The sequence below is a fragment of the Halichondria panicea genome, chromosome 16 (assembly GCF_963675165.1).
Source record: "Halichondria panicea chromosome 16, odHalPani1.1, whole genome shotgun sequence".
NCBI classification, from domain to species: domain Eukaryota; kingdom Metazoa; phylum Porifera; class Demospongiae; order Suberitida; family Halichondriidae; genus Halichondria; species Halichondria panicea.
In genome coordinates this window covers 4,732,085-4,750,407 of record NC_087392.1, presented here as the reverse complement: position 1 = coordinate 4,750,407, position 18,323 = coordinate 4,732,085, and the positions used below count along the sequence as shown (strand labels likewise).

Here is an 18,323-nt window from a genome sequence, read left to right as displayed (position 1 = left end):
GGAAATCACAACAAACAAATCACTTTCTACATACTTTCACACAGACACAACTATACAAGCACTTGTACGACAGAAACATAAACACAGCTAAAATACTAAACAGAACAGCACACACATCGAGATTACGATACTGTATCCAGCTCCACTGATATCTTGCAAAGGCTGGTATGAGGTGATCGTACCCAACATCAGTATAGTACTCCACCAGGCCTGCAGCTGTCTCTGCTCCTCCAGCAAACTTGTACACGAGTGAAACCCTCCTAGCATTTGCTACATACCCATCACTTGAAACTGTCGTGATTGCATTTGTTAAATCCTTTATTGATACGTCTGTATGCCCAAGAATGCTATCGAAAAAACTGTACATGGATATTCCCACACGAATATTACGAATGGTCCCACCAGTCGCGAAATGATCGAAGGCATGAGGCAGGCACACAACAGGCAGGCCATTGTATAGGCTCTCCTGCACACTATTCAGTCCACAATGGAGAATACACAATCGGATCGATGCATGCGCGAGTATCGTCTGCTGTGGCACCCATCCCGATATAAATATTCGATTGTCATCAATTTCAACACCTTCTATAGACCCTCTATTGTTGTCTCTCAGGGCCCAAACTGCATCAAATTTCGTTGCCATCACACTTTCGATGATTGTCCTAGCAACATCCCCGGATACATAGCCAGTGGTACCCATGCTGATATAGATAACAGATCTCTCTCTCTTGTTACTAAGCCATTCCTCCAGATCCTCTGCTAATTTGTCCGTTCTTTTCTTCACCATAGGTCCTACGTAATGCCTGAGGGGAGTTTGAAGTGCAGGTGTATCGAACCCAATTACAGATGTTATCAGATGGGGAATATTAATCCCAGGATATCGCATAAAGTTAATACCATTTAGAGTTGTTTCCAATCTCTCGTCGCCTTTGCAGAAGATCCAGAATAGATAGTTCCATGCTGGGATGAGCAAAGGTGCTAGTATCGAGTTTTGTAGACGTTCTAAGAAGCTCAAATCGTCTGATTGGCCTCCGCTAAGTGTGAATGGAAGAGGCCAGGGGGATTCTATAGCAGGGTAGGGGGGAAGCATGGAGCTGAACGCAATGACTTTCCTGCCCAAGATGGCATAGTGTAGTCCGATATGTATAACAGAGAAATCGCATACGATCATATCAAAACGTTCAATTCCGTAAGTTTCCAATTTGTTTAAAATCTTTACAGTCGATTGATGAGCACTGTAGCAAAGTCAGCAACTGCAGCACCTCCAGGTCCGTCCTTTTGGTTCCTGGTTTGTGCTTCAAACTCTTCCAGTGTAATAACATCCAAACCAGCATTTAGGAACTTTATTCCCACACTTTCTGGTAGATTTGGGAGCAATTTTGATCCCTCCATGACAGTGGAGCAGAGGGAGACATTGTGGCCCCTACTGACTAGCTCTTCACCCAGGCTGACCAGTGGGAACAGGTGGCCAGCAAACAAGCCATTAAGCAGGAGAATGTTGAGAGGTCTGTCTTCAACAACAAGTTCCTGAGTGTAGCAAATAGCTACTAGGGACATCAGTACTACAATGGTGGTCATATTAATTTACCAACTGTGTGGGTTTATAAGGGGATACCCCAATATGTCAATTATCATTTTATCAAGTTTAGCATGTTCATAACTAAATACCATGTAACAAACTGTGGATCAAAATAGACAAATTTAGTAAGTGATAAAATGCTCTTAAGGAAGATTCATACGCACATTGAAAGCGATGAAGCAATGAACACATAGAAGAGTCATGTATACTGAGGCGGTGTAGTCCGATGACTAGGTTCCCCTGTGAGGAGGTTTGATAATAGTTGAGCTGTTTCTGGAGACTGTACCACAGCGTTTGGTTGTATGCACGAGATAGACTGGAGTAGCAGGTCAGGGTCATTGCTATCAAATGGTTTGCAACCTGTAGTGAGATATAAAAAACACAATAAATTTGGGACAACAACATTACCAGAATAGTATGATCCATCGATCCAACTACTACTACCTGCTACTACACAGTGACACAGAACCTGTCACCCATAATCAGCTAGGCCACCCTCTATAATACAGCCAGGTTAATGTATGCGTCCCAAAGTCTCCATAGCATGTGTTTGACCACCTCTTTATTACAGCCACTGTTGATATCTGAAACTGTTGTATGATTAAATTTGTCTGAATTCAACGTGATCTGAATTTGCTCTAAAGCTGAATAATGTAACCATAAAATCATTTACCAGGTGACTGCGTGTTGCAGTAAACTAGTATAATTATAGACTCGCATTACCTAGACTCGCATTACCTAGACTCGCATTACCTAGACTCGCATTACCTAGACTCGCATTACCCAGACTCGCATTACCCAGACTCGCATTACCTAGACTCAGCTCATACACGATGCAGCCTAGAGACCACAGGTCACTGGCTGTTGAAAACTGTCCACCATCAACAAACAACTCAGGAGCAGCGTAGAATGGTGAGGGGGCGTATTTTAGAGGGTGGTCTTTTCCCGAGGGCGTCAGTAATGTGTTTACAAGTGACGTGAGGTTGTAATGGTTATGGCAGTCAGCCATTGTCTGGGCTAGCGTGAAGTCGCTGAGTTTCAGTAGCTGACGGCCATCCAGTACAATCTGTTGGTGAAATACACAATAATGAAGTGCCCCAACAGTTAAAATAGAAAAATAAAAGTAGCATAGCTTGTACTTAATCAATAATGGACATACAGTGCAGCCTCTTTATAGTGGACACCTTTAGGGAACCCATAATAATCATTACACATGTACAGGTGGCCTTTGTTGAGGGGTTGTGTACACAAACTGTTCATTTGGGACCTGGCCTTTGTATCACACTTCGCTTTTTTTCACGAGTGGCCGTTAAGAGGGGCTCTACTGTAAATACCGACTTTATAATGCTGAGGCGATTATTATATGAGGTACATGCTAATTTGTGTGCTATGGGAATAAGTTACCTTGGAGGGCTGCAGGTCACAATAGAGCACCCCCCTGGAGTGAATGTAGGTCAGTCCAGCTGCAATGTCCCGGACAAAGTCGTGGATATTAGGGCTGGGAATGCAGCCATCTTGGTGCAGTATGTGAGAGAGGGTGCCTCCGATGGCCAGCTCTGTGATGACCCAGATGTGCTGTGGAGTCTCGTACCATTCACTGAACTTGAGCACGTTCTCGTGATCCAAAGAATGCATCAGCTGTACCTGTACGTGTAGTGGGAACATCAGGACTAATTGCTCGTAATGGGGGGTTCCCCTTGATGTAGGGCTACAAGGAGAGCTCGTAACGGGGTTTTCCCTCAATGTATAATTATGTATAGGCAACAACATGAGATTTTTTATTAAATGCGTGCATAAGGGAGTTCCCCCAAGTCGGTGTATAGTCGGGGGTTTTTTTAATCTTACGATCAAGCCTGATAAAACTATCAAAATCAGGCAAAATGTTACAAAAAAACCACTATAAAAACCACTATATAAACATTCTATAGATAGAGCGAGTAGTTATACAGGCAAACAAAAGGGGGCGTGTGCACTCACTCCATTCTCGATGTATTTCTTGTCTTGCTTGTCGTATTTCCCTATCCCCACAAACTGCACACTTCCCTTCCTCCGTCCCTTGTACACGAGGCTGACCGGGGTGGGCCAGGCAGAGACACCCTCCTCTTGGGACTGGAGCTCACCACACAGAAGGTAGTTCTCCATTTATTTTAGACTCAATGCTTTTATAGCCACGTACACTTGAAACTACAGGGTACAGTAGCTCATTCAAGTAATACACATATGTCTGCATCTTCCTCACCTTAGTACTAGATAGCTCATGATGTGTAGCCTTGGCCCTTCAGCCGGCCTTGGACGGACAGCAGGATCTAGGAGAACAGCAAAAAAACTTCTCTGGAATCGCGGCCTGGACCCGAGACTGAAACTTTTGGTGGTATCTGCCCTCTGAACCTAGACAAAAGTTATTGCTGATTCAGCTGTCTTGCTGACCTACACAGTCTCAAAGTACAATGACCACCCTCTACTAAAGATGTAGACTGGCTACGGTCGCAATGGAATTCACACACAGTAGGAAAAGAAAGCAGCAGTATAGGCCACACTCTAATCCAGACAACAGAGGTAGCTACACCATGTACCATGACACCATTCCCTGTCACTATGTAACCTCCCCATTCCTGTCGCTACGTATTACCTCTCCATTCCTGTCGCTATGTAACCTCCCCATTCCTGTCGCTACGTATTACCTCTCCATTCCTGTCGCTATGTAACCTCCCCATTCCTGTCGCTATGTAACCTCCCCTTTCCCATGTAGATAAGAGGGCGGCCATTATTGATGACTTTGACCGAGGTCTGAAAACCCCACCCTCCCGGTCTACTCCTGGCCATGAAGTAACAGTCATTGAGGATGACGAACCAGATCAAAGTGATCATGGTAGCTCCTTGTGTAAACTATATACACAATTCTGTTAATGTTAATGGACACCTTTGGGAAACAAAGTTATACCAGGAGTTGGTTATACGGAGGTGGCCTTTGTTGTTTTGTACACAAACTGTTTAGTTGAGCATCTTTCAGTAACCATAACTTTAGGATCGATCCATTTTATGATTTTGCTAAAAGAAATCTTTCAAATGATGTGTTGCCATTGGCATTTTTTTGGCCTTGGACCATGGGCTATGTATATATACCCGAAATTGGCACATTAATTCATCTCCCATTGATGACACCATTTGAAAGCTCTCTTTCCAATTGAATCCTCTCAATTCAAAGTATAGAAGAGCTGATAGCGTAGCTCTAGCTGATATCGTAGTTGGGGGAGTGGTCATTAAGAGGGTTCCACTGTACACCACTTTAGTTAAGCCTACTTTTGCCCATTTGCTTTCTTGCATGAATACTATAGTAGAAAAACTCTAAGTTCATGATTAGAAATGGTTCCTATTTTCCAGGTGCAAGGATAAGCAGTGGAACAATGTACGACCAGCACAAAACTCCAGGAGTACGTTAATAATGTATATAATATTACTCTTGGCAATTACCATTTCTCTAATAAATTAATTTCATGAATATTATAACTTGCATTTCTAGGAGTATAAAAGTAGTAGTTTCAAGATACCCAAAAAGAAATTGCACGATCTAACTTTCGGCCACGATCAGTCTAACGAAACTACCAATGTTGGAATTCAACCCATGCCCCCTAAATCAAATGTTGTAGATGTAATAAACAGAGCCAAGTCTATGAAATCAAGAACTACTACAACTTCAAAAACTGGCTCTACTATTCCTGATTTTCTTACACTAGCGAAAACGCCTTATACAAAGAACAAAATTTCTAACTCCATGGAAAGTTCTTTACCTGCTCCGAAGAAGAAAAGACCATTTAGAACCAATCCAATACGTTCAGAATCACCAACTGAAACTACTCAAATTACAAATTTTGACTCTCAAAAAAGCATGCTTTGGAATGACACCTGCATAGGACTAGAAGATCCCAATTCCAGTTTTGATACCAAACCCAATTCTGACTGTGTTCGTGATTCGAGAAAATCGTGGGCTAGTATTTCACCAGATAGGGATGATGACATTGCTTCAAATACTTCTTCTGAAGAGGTAGATGCGGGCGAGATTTTTAAACGCCCTGTTGATAAAAAGCAAGTATTGCCTAAAGACAAAACTACCGATAAAGCTGCGACTAATGACGTAGTAACTATTCATTCAGATGATGATGATGATAATGATGTTAAAGCAACGACTAGCTCAAATTTCAAGTCACCTTTGCCAAATCGCTTCCTCCCTCCAAAAGCACCCCCCAAGAACACCAATGACAATACTGACAAGTTTAATAAACTTTTATCCACAACTAATTCAGTTCTCAAAACTTGCTCGGAAAAGCCTACATCTACAGCAGATTCGACAAATGCTTACAGCACTCATAGAAATGTATTTGCCAAGAGTCAAGCGGCCTCCAAAGGGAAGTGTAGTATTCAAGTCACTCCCACGTTTCTATCTAAAGAGCAATTAGCAATGGCGACGACCCATGCACTCCCCAGTACGGGAAAAGCTAGGGATATTCTGTCCATTACAGACTCTCCTGTTTTATCAAAAGTCGAGTTCAGTTTTGAAGTGGATGATGAGAAGGTTGCAAGGACTTCCACTAGTTCAGCAGCAGGGACCAGGGTAAGCCTGTGTGTGTGAGTATGGGTGTGGGGCGTGGGGTGTGTGTGAGTGTGTGGGGTGTGGGGTGAGTGTGTGAGTGTGTGGGGTGTGGGGTGAGTGTGGGTGTGTGTGAGTGTGTGGGGTGAGTGTGGGCTGTGGGGTATGTGTGTGTGTGTGTGTGTGGTGTTTAGTACAGTACATTGTAGTAGTATGCACACCATTTTGGCCTGTGTAACTTCTTCAATTTAAAATATACATGTACAATCTGTCTAGCAACTCATGTATACGTTATTTGCAATTACTTTTACACCTGCACGTGCAGAAACCATTGACTACCTCAAGAGCAGCTGAGCTTCCCTCTGATTTGGCCAGGCGTCCTCTAAAGAGACCAACACAGTCAGCGGCAACCCCAGGCAGCTTCTATAGCAGTAATGGCAGTGAGTCGATCCCCGAATCTGTTTGTGTCATTTAACTAGTGTTAAAGCCAAAAAAAACATTTTTGGAGCTTTTTAGTAATTTTAGTTTGCAAACTGATGTGTAATAACTACATTTACCACGTGGCCCAATTGGCTACTCTTCTTTAGTGGAGGCAAGAAAAACAAGAAGAAGTGTAGCTATAGTGATTCGTGAACGTTATGTCCTTTGTGCTTAGAAACACCATTGTACTATGTTTGTAGCCTGCGCCCCTCACACACACACACACATGCACACACACACACATGCACACGCACACGCACACACACACACACACACACACACACACACAGGTCCCTCCAATCAGCTGTTCTCACAGTTTAGGTCTCGAGCGTGGGGTACTGGTTCCTCCAGGATGAGCTCTGTACGTGGTAACAGTGCCAACCAAGTCATGGCCACCTATGGAATAAAGAAGGTGTGTTGCTGTATTGTAGTGCAATCTGGTACATGTACATTATTATAGTGAAACCTGGTCAGCAGGCCACCCTTTATACAGCCAGCCCCAAAGTCTCTCCATAGCTACCTGTGTTAGGGCCACGTCTTTACTACACACACACCGCACACCCACCACTACCCCACACCCACTTCACACACCACCACCCCATCCACACCCACTCCCACTCCACACACACACACACTCCCACTCCCACTCCACAAACTCAGCCCCTCAAACTGAAGCGCCCCCTGCCTTCACCATGCTCTGTCGATGTGGATGATGAGGAGTCCCTCCCTCTGTCAGTGCAGTGTGTGCAGATAGGTCGACTAGAGCTCGACAAAGTGCTGCACGTTGAGGTAAGAGAAATCAGTATTTATGGAGAATGGAGGTTTCTTGACAGTTTGTTTTGTGGGAGGGTTTTTTGAAATTTACATGTATAGGGAGGTTTTGTGGGCGAATTTTACGCACATGTATGTGAACCAAGAACTTTGTGCAATACGTACATTCAGCAACACATGTTTACTGCATAATATTATAGTGTTGAATAGAGCATCTTTGAACGGCCATAACTTTAGTTCCGTTGGTTCAAAAACGTTATTTTTTGTGAAAGTTTAGAAAGAGGCCTTTCAGATGATGTTTTAAAATCAATGAGTCTGTGTTGACAAAGTACTAGTCTGTGGTCTTTTTCCGAAGTAGGAAATTGTAGCCCATTCCAAATTAGAGATTTGAACATACCATTTGAACAAACTCATTCTAAGCTTTAAGAATCGTAGAATTTGGACCGTCATCAGACCTCTAGTTACAGAGCCGATTGTAGTAGAAGGGGACCTACATGTACATGCATGTGTGCGTACATGTACATTGTATGTGTACGTTGTACTACTACAGTGTATGATACATGTTGGTATAAGCTTAGCCTTTTGCTCACGTATAATAATTGGTCAACTGTGCAGCTGAGAAATGACGTACTGTGTATGAAGCTGGACTATGAGGGCCGGACAGAGACTGTTCAAGTTTCCCTTCCTGCGTGCTTTGTTTGGCAGGTACTAACACTATTTGAATCACAACGCACACACACACGTACACACACACGTACACACACACACACACACACACACACACACACACACACACACACACACACACACACACACACACACACACACACACACACACACACACACACACACACACACACACACATAGCTTCACCTTGGGGAAGAGCCTTATATCGTCTACATCAATGTAAAGTCACCAGAGGCTAAGAAAATAGCGGAGACCCTCTCCAAGAAGTACCACCTGGACTCTGACTTCTTCAACCCTTTAAGCAGTAACATCTCTGAACAGTGCATCATGCTCAGACTGGAGGAGAGGCCATTACCACATCTGATCAGCTCTATTATAGAGGTAAGTAAATGTAATGTGAGATGGTCATGCATTCATTGACAATAGCTCTCAGCTCTCAGAATTACTTTTCCAATGGTCTGCTTAGATACAAGTTTGTGGTTAGTCGAAACAGCTAATAGTGATACTCGGTATTACATGTAGCTTAATGTCTGAAGTAAGGTTTGTTGAAGATATGAACTAGCTATTAAACGTTGTTTCTCTTCACTGCAGTTCCTAACCAAGATGAATGTGTCCGTGGATCAAAATCTAGGGTATTACATTTCACCTAAATATTGAGATGATATCATCATGCCCCCCCCCCCTCTTGTACAGCACTGTTGAGGCAAAGAAACTGCTGAATGATATCAAGCCATTAAAACCATCCAGGAGTCACGGCAGACCACTCTCCAACGATGGTGGGGTCTTAATCACAGGGGCTTACTCATTAGTGCTGTTGACTTAATATTAGCACAATAATTATTGATGATTGGAGGGGCTTACCTGTTAGCACTGTGTTGATTAAAGGAGCTTACCCATGGATTGTACTGATAACCTATACATAGGAAGCATCTATGTGCACATTGAAAATACAACACAAGTATACTACATGTACATCTTGTCTCTCCCCTTCAGATGTCAAATCACTTGTGCCTAGTTTGAATGTGCGTAGATCTCAGAGGAGCAGGAAAGCCCCTGTGAGGATGGACCCCTCCTCTCCCATCACTCTAGTGGAGTCTATTGTTGTACACAACAAGCCCAATGTCAGGTGAGGGTGGGTGTGGGGTGTGGGTGTGGGTACCTTCCTACCAATGTTAGGTGAGGGTGGGTGTGGGGTGTGGGTGTGGGTACCTTCCTACCAATGTTAGGTGAGGGTGGGTGTGGGGTGTGGGTACCTTCCTACCAATGTTAGGTGAGGGTGGGTGTGGGTGTGGGTACCTTCCTACCAATGTTAGGTGAGGGTGGGTGTGGGGTGTGGGTACCTTCCTACCAATGTCAGGTGAGGGTGGGTGTGGGTGTGGGTACCTTCCTACCAATGTTAGGTGGGTGTCAGATGAGTGGGATGGGTGTCAGGTGAGGGTATGGTACCTCCCTACCAATGTTGGGGGTGGGGTGGACCTGCATGTATAACTGATTTGTGTATGCAAAACCTTTGAGAGAGATCAACCATTCTATAAAAAAAAATTTACGATATTCACACTTTACGTTGCCCTTAAAGCATTATTAGGTTCCACTGCCGATTGGTTCCACAGGTTCCACTGTCAATTATCAAAATTGGCAGATTTTATATCTGACAATTTTGACAATTGACAGGGACTATAAATATATATACATGTACATGTAGTCGTGTGCATTTTTCGGATAACGAACAATTTGGCAAGCTACTTTCGCTGTACCAAAAAGCAATTAGTATGTGTCTAGTAGTACTGGTGTCCAGTTATCCAGTATTGTGACTGATTTGCTCTTATTGTATCATATTACTGGTGTCTCACTCTTAACCTATGACACAGACTGCTGGCGTACAATGTGCCAGCTGGTAGCAAGGTCAACATAGAGGTCTCCACTCACGATGTGGACACACTCGCCCCGGGGGAATACATCAACGATAAGGTCGTGGACTTCTACCTCAGGTACGCACGCACGCACGTGTACACTGCTACTGTATTGTTTACGTACTCATAGATACATGTATAATGGAAATCTTTAGGGAATTAAGTTTCAGCCATTATCACAGAGGTGTGCATGGCCTTTGTTGAGGGGTTGTTTTGTACACAGACTGTTTATGTGAGACCTGGCCTTTAAATCACAGTTGACCTTTATTCAGAGGTGGCCATTAAGAGGGGCTCCACTGTATTACACAATGTGTTCCTTGCTAGTGAAAAATGCTTGCAAATGAGCCTAACTCCTCCTCCCATCCAGGTACATGTGGTATGAGCGGTTGGCTGAGAGGCTGCGGTCCAAAGTGCACATCTTTAGCTCCTTCTTCCACACTCGACTAAAGGATGCCTCCAGAGACAACAAAGAACTCAAGTGTCTCCAGTGAGTCATAGCAGTGTGTACCCCAATGCCACTGTAAATGTTGCAAGACGAGGCTTAATATTAGAACTTAAAGTTCAATCCTTTAAAATTCACTGATGTATTCTTATCACCCCTCCCATAGTTATAATTGCCCCCCCTTCCACCCACACCCACACACCACACACACCACACCACACAGGACCCCCGAGAGACAGCATAACCGTGTCAAGACGTGGACTAGACGAGTGGACTTGTTTGACAAGGAGTACATTGTGCTGCCAGTTTGTGACAGGTAGAGTGTACTAACGTTTTATCTTACATGTCAATTACAGTAGTAAAGTCCCATGACGGCAAAAAGCCTTATTTAAGTTGATATTTTCGTGTGTATGTGTTTCATGCAGGGCCCACTGGTTTGTGGCGTTTGTGTACAAGGCTGGGGAGTTTGATCCTGTGAGAGAGCTGGCCACACGAGAGGCAAAGGCAGCAAAGAAAAACAAGAAAAAACCTTTAAAAAAGAAACCGGTAAATTTACTAAGCACAGTATCTATATTTTAAACGCAATATTGAATAGGCATTACAAAGGGTTGCAAAATGAATCAGGGTTAGGGTTACATTGATTAGTTTGCAGAGGAGCACGCCGGGTTAGGGTTAATTTTAGCAATTGTTTTTCATCACCAGTGGTTGTCAAACTGAAATAAAGCCGTGTGATAGCAGCCCTTGTGAGAATGGTGGCTCTTGTGAGGTTAGTCAGAATTAATTAGTTCAATTCCCCCCTACCTCTGAACTGTAACGTAGAATGCAATGTGCATTGTGACATGGCTCTCTCTCTCTCTCTTGCTTGTTTAAATATGCTTTCATGGCCAACCTAGTAACTTGAATTGAATGTTTTTTGCGGTGTAATTAATTCTATGTTCACCTGGTTATCGTACACCCATTAGTGCAGTATTCATATAACAACAACCTCAACTAGTACAGTATTCATCAATCAATTACATCAAGAACCATGTCCTATTCTCCGCTATAGGACACACCCCTGGACATGCTCTGTAAGGCTCTGTTCAGTGTGGACCCTCAGGAGCAGCTGGCAGCAGTGCGGAGGTTTAGACACATACTCTCACAGTTGAGTGAGTCACGAACGTGTGTGTGTGTGGGGGGAGGGGTGTGGGGTTGTGTGTGTGCAGTATTATACCTCTACTATTGCTATAATAGTGAAGAATTGTTTAATTTCAGCCGATTTTTGCTAAATTTGCTCTTTGCTTTAGGGCAAGCTTCGTTTTTATATATAGATATTGTTATCTAAACTAGTAGCTAGCTACATAGTTGCCATGGTGTACTGTGTCCATTACCTCGTATTGTTGCTGTTTCTATTGCAGACAATCCACCGATTGAGGAGGTCATTAGGTTGGGCTGTCTCCCAAAGTTTGTAGAGTTTCTCCACTGTTCAACCAGTCCGTTTCTACAGGTGTGTGTGTGTTACAGTGAGACTTGTTGATACTTAGTCAGACCAACAGAGTCTGTATTAACACAGTCAGCTTTACCATGATGGGCCTATGCCTCGAGGCATAATAAAGAGGTAGTCAGCTAGCACAGGTCCAAACACATGCTATGGAGACTTTGAGACCCATTATAACCTGGCTGTATTATAGAGGGTGCTCTGCTTATAGGGTGATCAGTGCATAACACACTTCCCCCCTCCTACAGTTTGAGGCTGCCTGGGTCATCACAAACATTTCATCTGGCTCCACCCTACAAACACGTACGGTCATTGAGGCCGGAGCCATCCCACCTCTTGTGCAGCTGCTCCTCTCACAGCACGACTACATACGGGAACAGGTGTGTGCGTGTGTGCATGTGTGTGTGTGTTAAACAAGTCGTAATAGTCTATGGTCATGACTTTATGGCTAAAGTAAAACTGTACATGCATGTAGCTGTTTTAGTTATACGCACGCACTATGCATGCATGGAGGACCTCATGGCCATAACGTAACTTCGATTTTCTGAAAGCTTACACTGTATATTGAGCTTAGGGCCGTTTTGACAAAAACCATGGGCTATATAGACGAGGGGAAGTGTAATAATTATTGGGCACGATCCAAAAAATTATGTAACTGAGCATAATATTATCATTTGAACGAACTCGTTCTTAGCTTTCAGGAAATCACCAAATGATTGAAATTGGGTCAACCAAACTTGAGTTATGGCTCATCAAAACCTCTCTCCCCCCCCCTCTCAGGCTGTATGGGCACTAGGCAACATAGCTGGAGACAGTGCTGAGTACAGAGACATCACTCTATCATTTGGTATAATGGAGCCTCTTCTGTTATTACTACAAGACCCTACCCTCAAGGTGGCTGTGATGAGAAACGCCACTTGGACTCTCTCTAACCTTTGTCGGGGGAAGAGTCCACCACCGGACCTAGGGGCAGTAAGTGGACTCTCCGTACATACCATAATACCGGGTTATGGTTCAAATGGTCCAAAAAGCGGATATGGTCCAAATTTTCAGATTTAGAGCATTAGTCCAAATATTATTGGCAACAAGTCCTACGTCACCATTCTGAGCTGTACGAATATTTAGAATATGAAATATTAAACTCGGTGGTTCATATGTAAATTTGCATCGACGAAAATTACCCGCTATACGGTACATGTACATGTAGCTTTGTTACCAAAGGCCAGTTTTTGTCCTACATGTAAGTTGAAAATGTTGTTGTTCTGTGTTACAGAATAGTGGTTTTCATTTTCATTGTATGGTTAGCTTTGTAGTGCAGTGGGTGGTCAGTTTCCATGGGAAACAGCAACTGGCCGATGATCTATTGATTAGAGTTGGTGATTTCATCCCTTGCATGGGTAGTCCAACAGTGGCGGGTGGCCTGCTACAGGTCCAAACACATGTTTTTTTTATCATACATGTGTAGGTCATTAACCTGGCTGTATTTATAGAGGGTGGCCACAATAGACAGTGTATAATTAAGGCTTGCATTATACCATTAAAAGAACGACCATTTTGATGCTGTGTATTGTATTATAATACCAGAGGAGGTATGACATGCAGGAGCAATTAGGCTGAGAGCTGTAGTTTCATCCCGTTCATGTGTAGGCCTAGGTTTAATAATGCTTTGTCAGCTAATCAAGTCTATAAATAGATTATTGCTCCTGCATGTCGTACCTCCTCTGATTGCATACTGTAACCTGTATCCCCTCCACCCACACACATGACAGGTGCAACTGTCCATTCCAGTGCTGGCTAAACTACTCCACTCTGAGGATATGGAGGTTCTCTGTAACTGCGCTTGGTCTGTCGCGTTCATTGGTGAGCAGTAACCTCGAGCAATTACCACCTTTTCTTTAATGGCTTGAAACAGGAAGTAGTGATCTAATATAGAGCATTCCTGACAGCTGTGTGGCCTTTGATCTAGTCAATACTTGTACTGTGAGTCACCATCCGGCAGACACAGTGGGCTGTAATAAGAGGTGGCCTACTAACACAGGCCCAAACACATTGCTATGGAGACCATTACCTCGCTTTATAGAGGGCCAGAGGATGAGTGCGTGCCTCGATTGAGCAATTAAGCCTGTGCAATAACGTTGAGCGTGGGAGGCTAATTGCTAGGTCGAGGCACGCATGTCGTACCTCCTCTGATAGAGGGTGGCCTGCTTATAGGGAGACCACAGTAGAGACAGGCTTCAGTACTTCCCTCCCTCCTCAGGTGATGGTCCTAACGATCGTATCCAGCGTATAGTGGATGGTGGTTTATGTCGACGTCTGGTGGAGCTGTTGTTCTTCCCTGATAAGAAAGTGTTAGCCCCTGCCCTACGAGCCGTGGGTAACATCCTCACAGGGGACGACCGTCAGACACAGGTGCTTAATAGATGCACTGCACTGCACATCTGTGTGATATGTGTGTATATTGACACTTGTAATTGTGAGGTCTGTACGGTTAGTAGCAGTGAAGCTTGTTCCTATAGAAGTCACCCCTTGGGTAGACCAACAGTGGCTGTAATAAAGAGGTGGTCAGGTCCATGGAGACTTACTTGGGGGCACATAAACCTGGCTGTGTATTGCATAGAGGGTGACCACAATACAGTGCTTCAAACAAGGTCTTTTGTAAAAGTATGTCTGGCATTTTGGAATTTTGTGAGGTACACAATTTGTGTATGAGCTATAAAGCTTGATCCTGTAACTAAATCAAGTGTACAAATACCAGTCTTAATTAATTGTGCTTTTCAGGCCATTTATGGAAATTGGCCACTCTCGCTCGAGAATTTGACTGGCATTTCCAGAGCCAATTGTTTTGTAGTGTCATACAGTGGCAATACGTATTCTCGTGCATACATTGTAATGTACATGTACATGTGGCCTCAATCTCAGGCCGCACTTCCTCTAAGAGTGGGTCTGGTATCGACTGTGTGCGCTTGCGCTAACCATTAGCCAGATACCGGCAAACGCAAGATAACAACGTGTATGCTCAGTAAAACAATGACGTCACAACAAATGGAAGTGGATTGAAGAAAGTAGATAGAAAGTTCGATTGAAGGTTTCTAGCCCATCTGATAGCATTCTGATAGCTATGCTATGCTAACAAAAGACTCACAGCCTGCAACATTGTGGAGGGAAAGCTGACTAGACTTTATCAGAAAGAAAATAGCTGCTGCAACAAACCTACAGCTCTGTCTTTACATGTAGCTAACCAGTTATATAGCTCTGTGTGTGGCTTTAATAATTATTATGAATTTGTATTCTTTGTCTGTTTATTCATTTGATATTTTTGTAGCAAAAATTCCAGTTTTATAGTAAAAAAATATCCAATAATTATTTTTGCGTATACGTAAAAAGTCAGTAGCAGGCCTTCTTTTCAGGGGAGGCCAGTGAAGGAGTCTAATGACTGTCCATATAATTATAACCCCACCCACCCACTCCACTCCCACAGCTGCTGCTCAACTGCTCAGTTCTGCCTGCACTACAACATCTCCTGAGCAGTCGCTTCGAGGGAGTCAAGAAGGAGGCGTGTTGGGCTCTATCCAACGTCACCGCCGGCAACAGAGTGCAGATACAGGTGGGAGTCTGATGGTGGTAGGGGCTAACTGGAACAATGTGTGTGTTAATTGTTAGAAATTGACAAAATTCTGTACAAATGTACATTATTGGATAGTTTTCAGTTACATGATGTCTAGTACTGGTTTGTACATGTATGCACGTACCAAACATGTGGAGGTGTGCTATTGATGAGTGGGTCCAACATTCTTTAAAATGGAGTCTTCTAAAACCTTTTAGTTTTTAAGTACCTTATTGTGAACTTGTATTACCCCCTCCACACACACAGACTGTGATTGACTGCAACATATTCCCGCTACTAATCGAGGTGCTCAGCTCGGGGGTGGACTACAAGACGAGGAAGGAGGCTGCGTGGGCGGTACTCAACGCCACACAGGGGGGAACAGCCGAGCAGATCAGGTGACCAGTCATGTGACATATATCGATAAGTCTAAATCAGTATGCAGCAAAGCTTTGAGTTGTACTTAATGAACATTTTGCTTACAGGCTATTGGGAGATTAGGTTGCTCCTACATGTACATGACTGTAAAGAAACCTTTTGGCTAACTAATTCTTTGTGTCTGTAACACAAAATGCACCCAATGGAAATCTTATTATGTTCTTTTGAGGTGTGTAGTGTTTGGCTTCAGCAGAGGAAGAGGTGGTAATTAGATTAACTCCTGGACCATTATTTGAGAGTGCAACTTGAGATGATGCCAAGTTGTCATTCATGTCTTCCCACACTACCACTGGATGAATTCTTGAGGCTGTCAAGTCTCACTAGATACATGTAGTGTAGCCCAGAATACAGTTAATTGACACCTTATTAGCTACTTGTCTGCCTTTGGAAAATTGACACTTTTGCATACTTGTTGAGTCTATTTTGAGTGGGGCTTTAATTCATACCTTTACGTTTTGTACATTTTCTGGTGAGGTAGTTTTGGTAGCTATCTATCTATCTATCTATCTATATAATCAGGAGTGGACTTCATACACTCCTGATATAATTATAATTATGTATCTTTATGAGTTTGTAATTTGTGTTCAGATTGTCCAAATTCAAAGCTAATGGATGATTTCAATAGCTCTTTGTACGTGACAGGCTTTTCCCGCCCACTCACTTGCAGATACTTGGTGGACGTTGGTTGCGTAAAGCCGCTGTGTGATCTGCTGACAGTGCAAGATCCTCGTATGGTCATGATCACTCTGGAGGGACTGGAGAATATACTCAAGATAGGACAACAGGACGCTGTGAAGAATGTCAACCCTTTTGCCCTCATGGTGGAGGAGGCCTATGGTGTGTGTGTGTGTGTGTCAGTAGAGTATAGTTTGAAAAATGCTAATGGCCAGCCTTGAAGAAAGGCCAACTTTGATATAAAGGCCAGGTCCCAAATGAACAGTTTGTGTGCAAAACAAGCACTCAACAAAGGCCACCTCTGTATAATGGCCAAAAACTTGCCACAAAGCTGTATAATGCAATGTGTGGTTTACTGTACAGTCAGATGTATTGTGGGGTTGTATTTCATGGGTGGGTGCACATTGTAAGATGATCTCCATTGTCAAAGTACATGTACAACAGTGTCACCCCCCACACACCACACACACAGGCCTGGACAAGATCGAGCACTTGCAGCAGCACAGCAGTGAACAAGTGTACAAGATTGCACTGAGAATTATTGACAAGTATTTCGGTGATGACCAGGACCAAGTGGACTTACAGCTGGCCCCAAACCCTGCCAAGGACGGAGAACAATATATGTTTAATACCAACACACAATTGCCTGAGGGCGGTTTCCAATTCTAAAACTCAATCTGTAATCACTTTTCATGATGTATGTATGTATGTATGCAGTTATTTGTCTATTTTGTTACATTACTTTGTCAATTTAAAATGAATTTGTTGACTCTGCTAATGATTGAAGTGTGATCAACCTAAATGGGATAATGTATGTTGTCAGCTTGCACGAAACTAGCTGTTGTGTGTTTTAATTGTACCTAGCTGTACATGACCATTTATGAGAATAATTTGCTTCGATGTGTGCTATATATCTATCGATAATAGGCTAATGGGGGATTTATGGATCCTAGGAGACGTTTACAATTGGTTGCCTATAATTAGAAGTGCATGTAATGTGTGGTATAGAACAAGGGTATACAATTCAACTTCCTGTAGGAAAGATTCCTCTCTCCTGTGTATATAACAATGTGTAGTGTTGATGGCATGATTTGCAGCAGCTGTGTATACTGTGTTATAACCTCCCACTCAGCCACAACGTAACGTTGGCTACCAGACGCTGTAATGTGAGTAATTATACTCCTGTGTACACATACAGGGTAACCATAAAATAATGCAGCACCGGATAATTATAATGACATATGGGCAGATGATATTAATTTGTTGGCACTCTGGCCGGTATTTCGTGACGACACAAAAATGTTAAGCTACTTATTAAAACCTGTATGTCATCTGTTTATCAACAAGCTTTTACTAATTTTGGTTGAAGACCTCTAGCTATAACTAAATAATGTTGTTTATGACGTCAGGAGTGCATCCTGATGAGTCAACGTATATATAGCTGTTTTCATTCATTCATGGAATTCTTAAAATGATCTCCTTTATTGGATGTTTACCCTGCAGAGTGGTGGAATCACTGGAATGTCAGCTAATTACATCACAACCACAGTGTTGTGTACTTTGTGGTTTGGACAATTGAGTGGTTGGAATGTGGTCAGAGGGAGAGACCAAGATGGACCTCCTAAATGACAGCTGCTTTCTAGCTGGTCTATGTCATGTACAAAGTTGAGGCTA

At 43.1% G+C, this 18,323-nt stretch overlaps 3 protein-coding genes across 4 annotated transcripts; 1 reads left to right on the top strand and 2 right to left on the bottom strand.

Moving 5' to 3' along the window:
- Positions 1 to 15: 15 nt before the first annotated feature.
- On the bottom strand, positions 16 to 1,171 carry LOC135349694 (2-hydroxyacylsphingosine 1-beta-galactosyltransferase-like). The gene has a single exon (XM_064548270.1). The coding sequence runs from the start codon at positions 1,169 to 1,171 to the stop codon at positions 20 to 22; it is 1,152 nt and encodes a 383-aa protein (XP_064404340.1). The 3' UTR covers positions 16 to 19.
- Positions 16 to 3,969, bottom strand: LOC135349696 (serine/threonine-protein kinase ULK4-like). Its single transcript, XM_064548272.1, has 5 exons — positions 3,819 to 3,969; positions 3,557 to 3,763; positions 2,984 to 3,223; positions 2,393 to 2,645; positions 16 to 1,939 (listed from the first exon to the last, which is right to left on the bottom strand). The coding sequence occupies exons 2-5, from the start codon at positions 3,719 to 3,721 to the stop codon at positions 1,779 to 1,781; spliced, it is 819 nt and encodes a 272-aa protein (XP_064404342.1). The 5' UTR covers positions 3,722 to 3,763; positions 3,819 to 3,969; the 3' UTR covers positions 16 to 1,778.
- Positions 3,970 to 3,973: 4 nt separating this feature from the next.
- Positions 3,974 to 17,427, top strand: LOC135349688 (uncharacterized). 2 transcript variants are annotated; one of them, XM_064548259.1, is made up of 26 exons: positions 3,974 to 4,135; positions 4,329 to 4,439; positions 4,961 to 5,010; positions 5,100 to 6,188; positions 6,490 to 6,604; positions 6,935 to 7,056; positions 7,305 to 7,433; positions 8,031 to 8,120; positions 8,284 to 8,484; positions 8,695 to 8,735; positions 8,797 to 8,879; positions 9,097 to 9,229; positions 9,972 to 10,091; positions 10,381 to 10,500; positions 10,679 to 10,771; positions 10,881 to 11,001; positions 11,504 to 11,603; positions 11,853 to 11,941; positions 12,181 to 12,312; positions 12,713 to 12,904; positions 13,702 to 13,792; positions 14,190 to 14,341; positions 15,411 to 15,536; positions 15,804 to 15,934; positions 16,642 to 16,811; positions 17,122 to 17,427. In XM_064548259.1, exons 1-26 carry the CDS (start codon positions 4,069 to 4,071, stop codon positions 17,316 to 17,318), a joined length of 4,065 nt encoding a protein of 1,354 aa, XP_064404329.1. In that variant the 5' UTR covers positions 3,974 to 4,068; the 3' UTR covers positions 17,319 to 17,427. The 2 variants fall into 2 exon arrangements, with proteins under 2 accessions (XP_064404329.1, XP_064404328.1); XM_064548258.1 differs by having other exon boundaries at positions 4,329 to 4,448.
- The last annotated feature ends 896 nt before the right edge of the window (positions 17,428 to 18,323 follow it).

Bases quoted from the DNA above. Each gene is read 5' to 3' on its own strand.
- LOC135349694 (XM_064548270.1), bottom strand. From the start codon at position 1,171: ATGATCGTATGCGATTTCTCTGTTATACATATCGGACTACACTATGCC.
- LOC135349696 (XM_064548272.1), bottom strand. From the start codon at position 3,721: ATGGAGAACTACCTTCTGTGTGGTGAGCTCCAGTCCCAAGAGGAGGGT. The intron at 3,224-3,556 runs GTGAGTGCACAC...CTACACGTACAG, and splicing joins AGAAATACATCGAGAATGGA to GTACAGCTGATGCATTCTTT. The intron at 1,940-2,392 runs GTAATGCGAGTC...ATCTCACTACAG, and splicing joins CGTGTATGAGCTGAGTCTAG to GTTGCAAACCATTTGATAGC.
- LOC135349688 (XM_064548258.1), top strand. From the start codon at position 4,069: ATGGAATTCACACACAGTAGGAAAAGAAAGCAGCAGTATAGGCCACAC. The intron at 8,736-8,796 runs GTATTACATTTC...CCTCTTGTACAG, and splicing joins TCCGTGGATCAAAATCTAGG to CACTGTTGAGGCAAAGAAAC. The intron at 10,501-10,678 runs GTGAGTCATAGC...CACACCACACAG, and splicing joins AAAGAACTCAAGTGTCTCCA to GACCCCCGAGAGACAGCATA.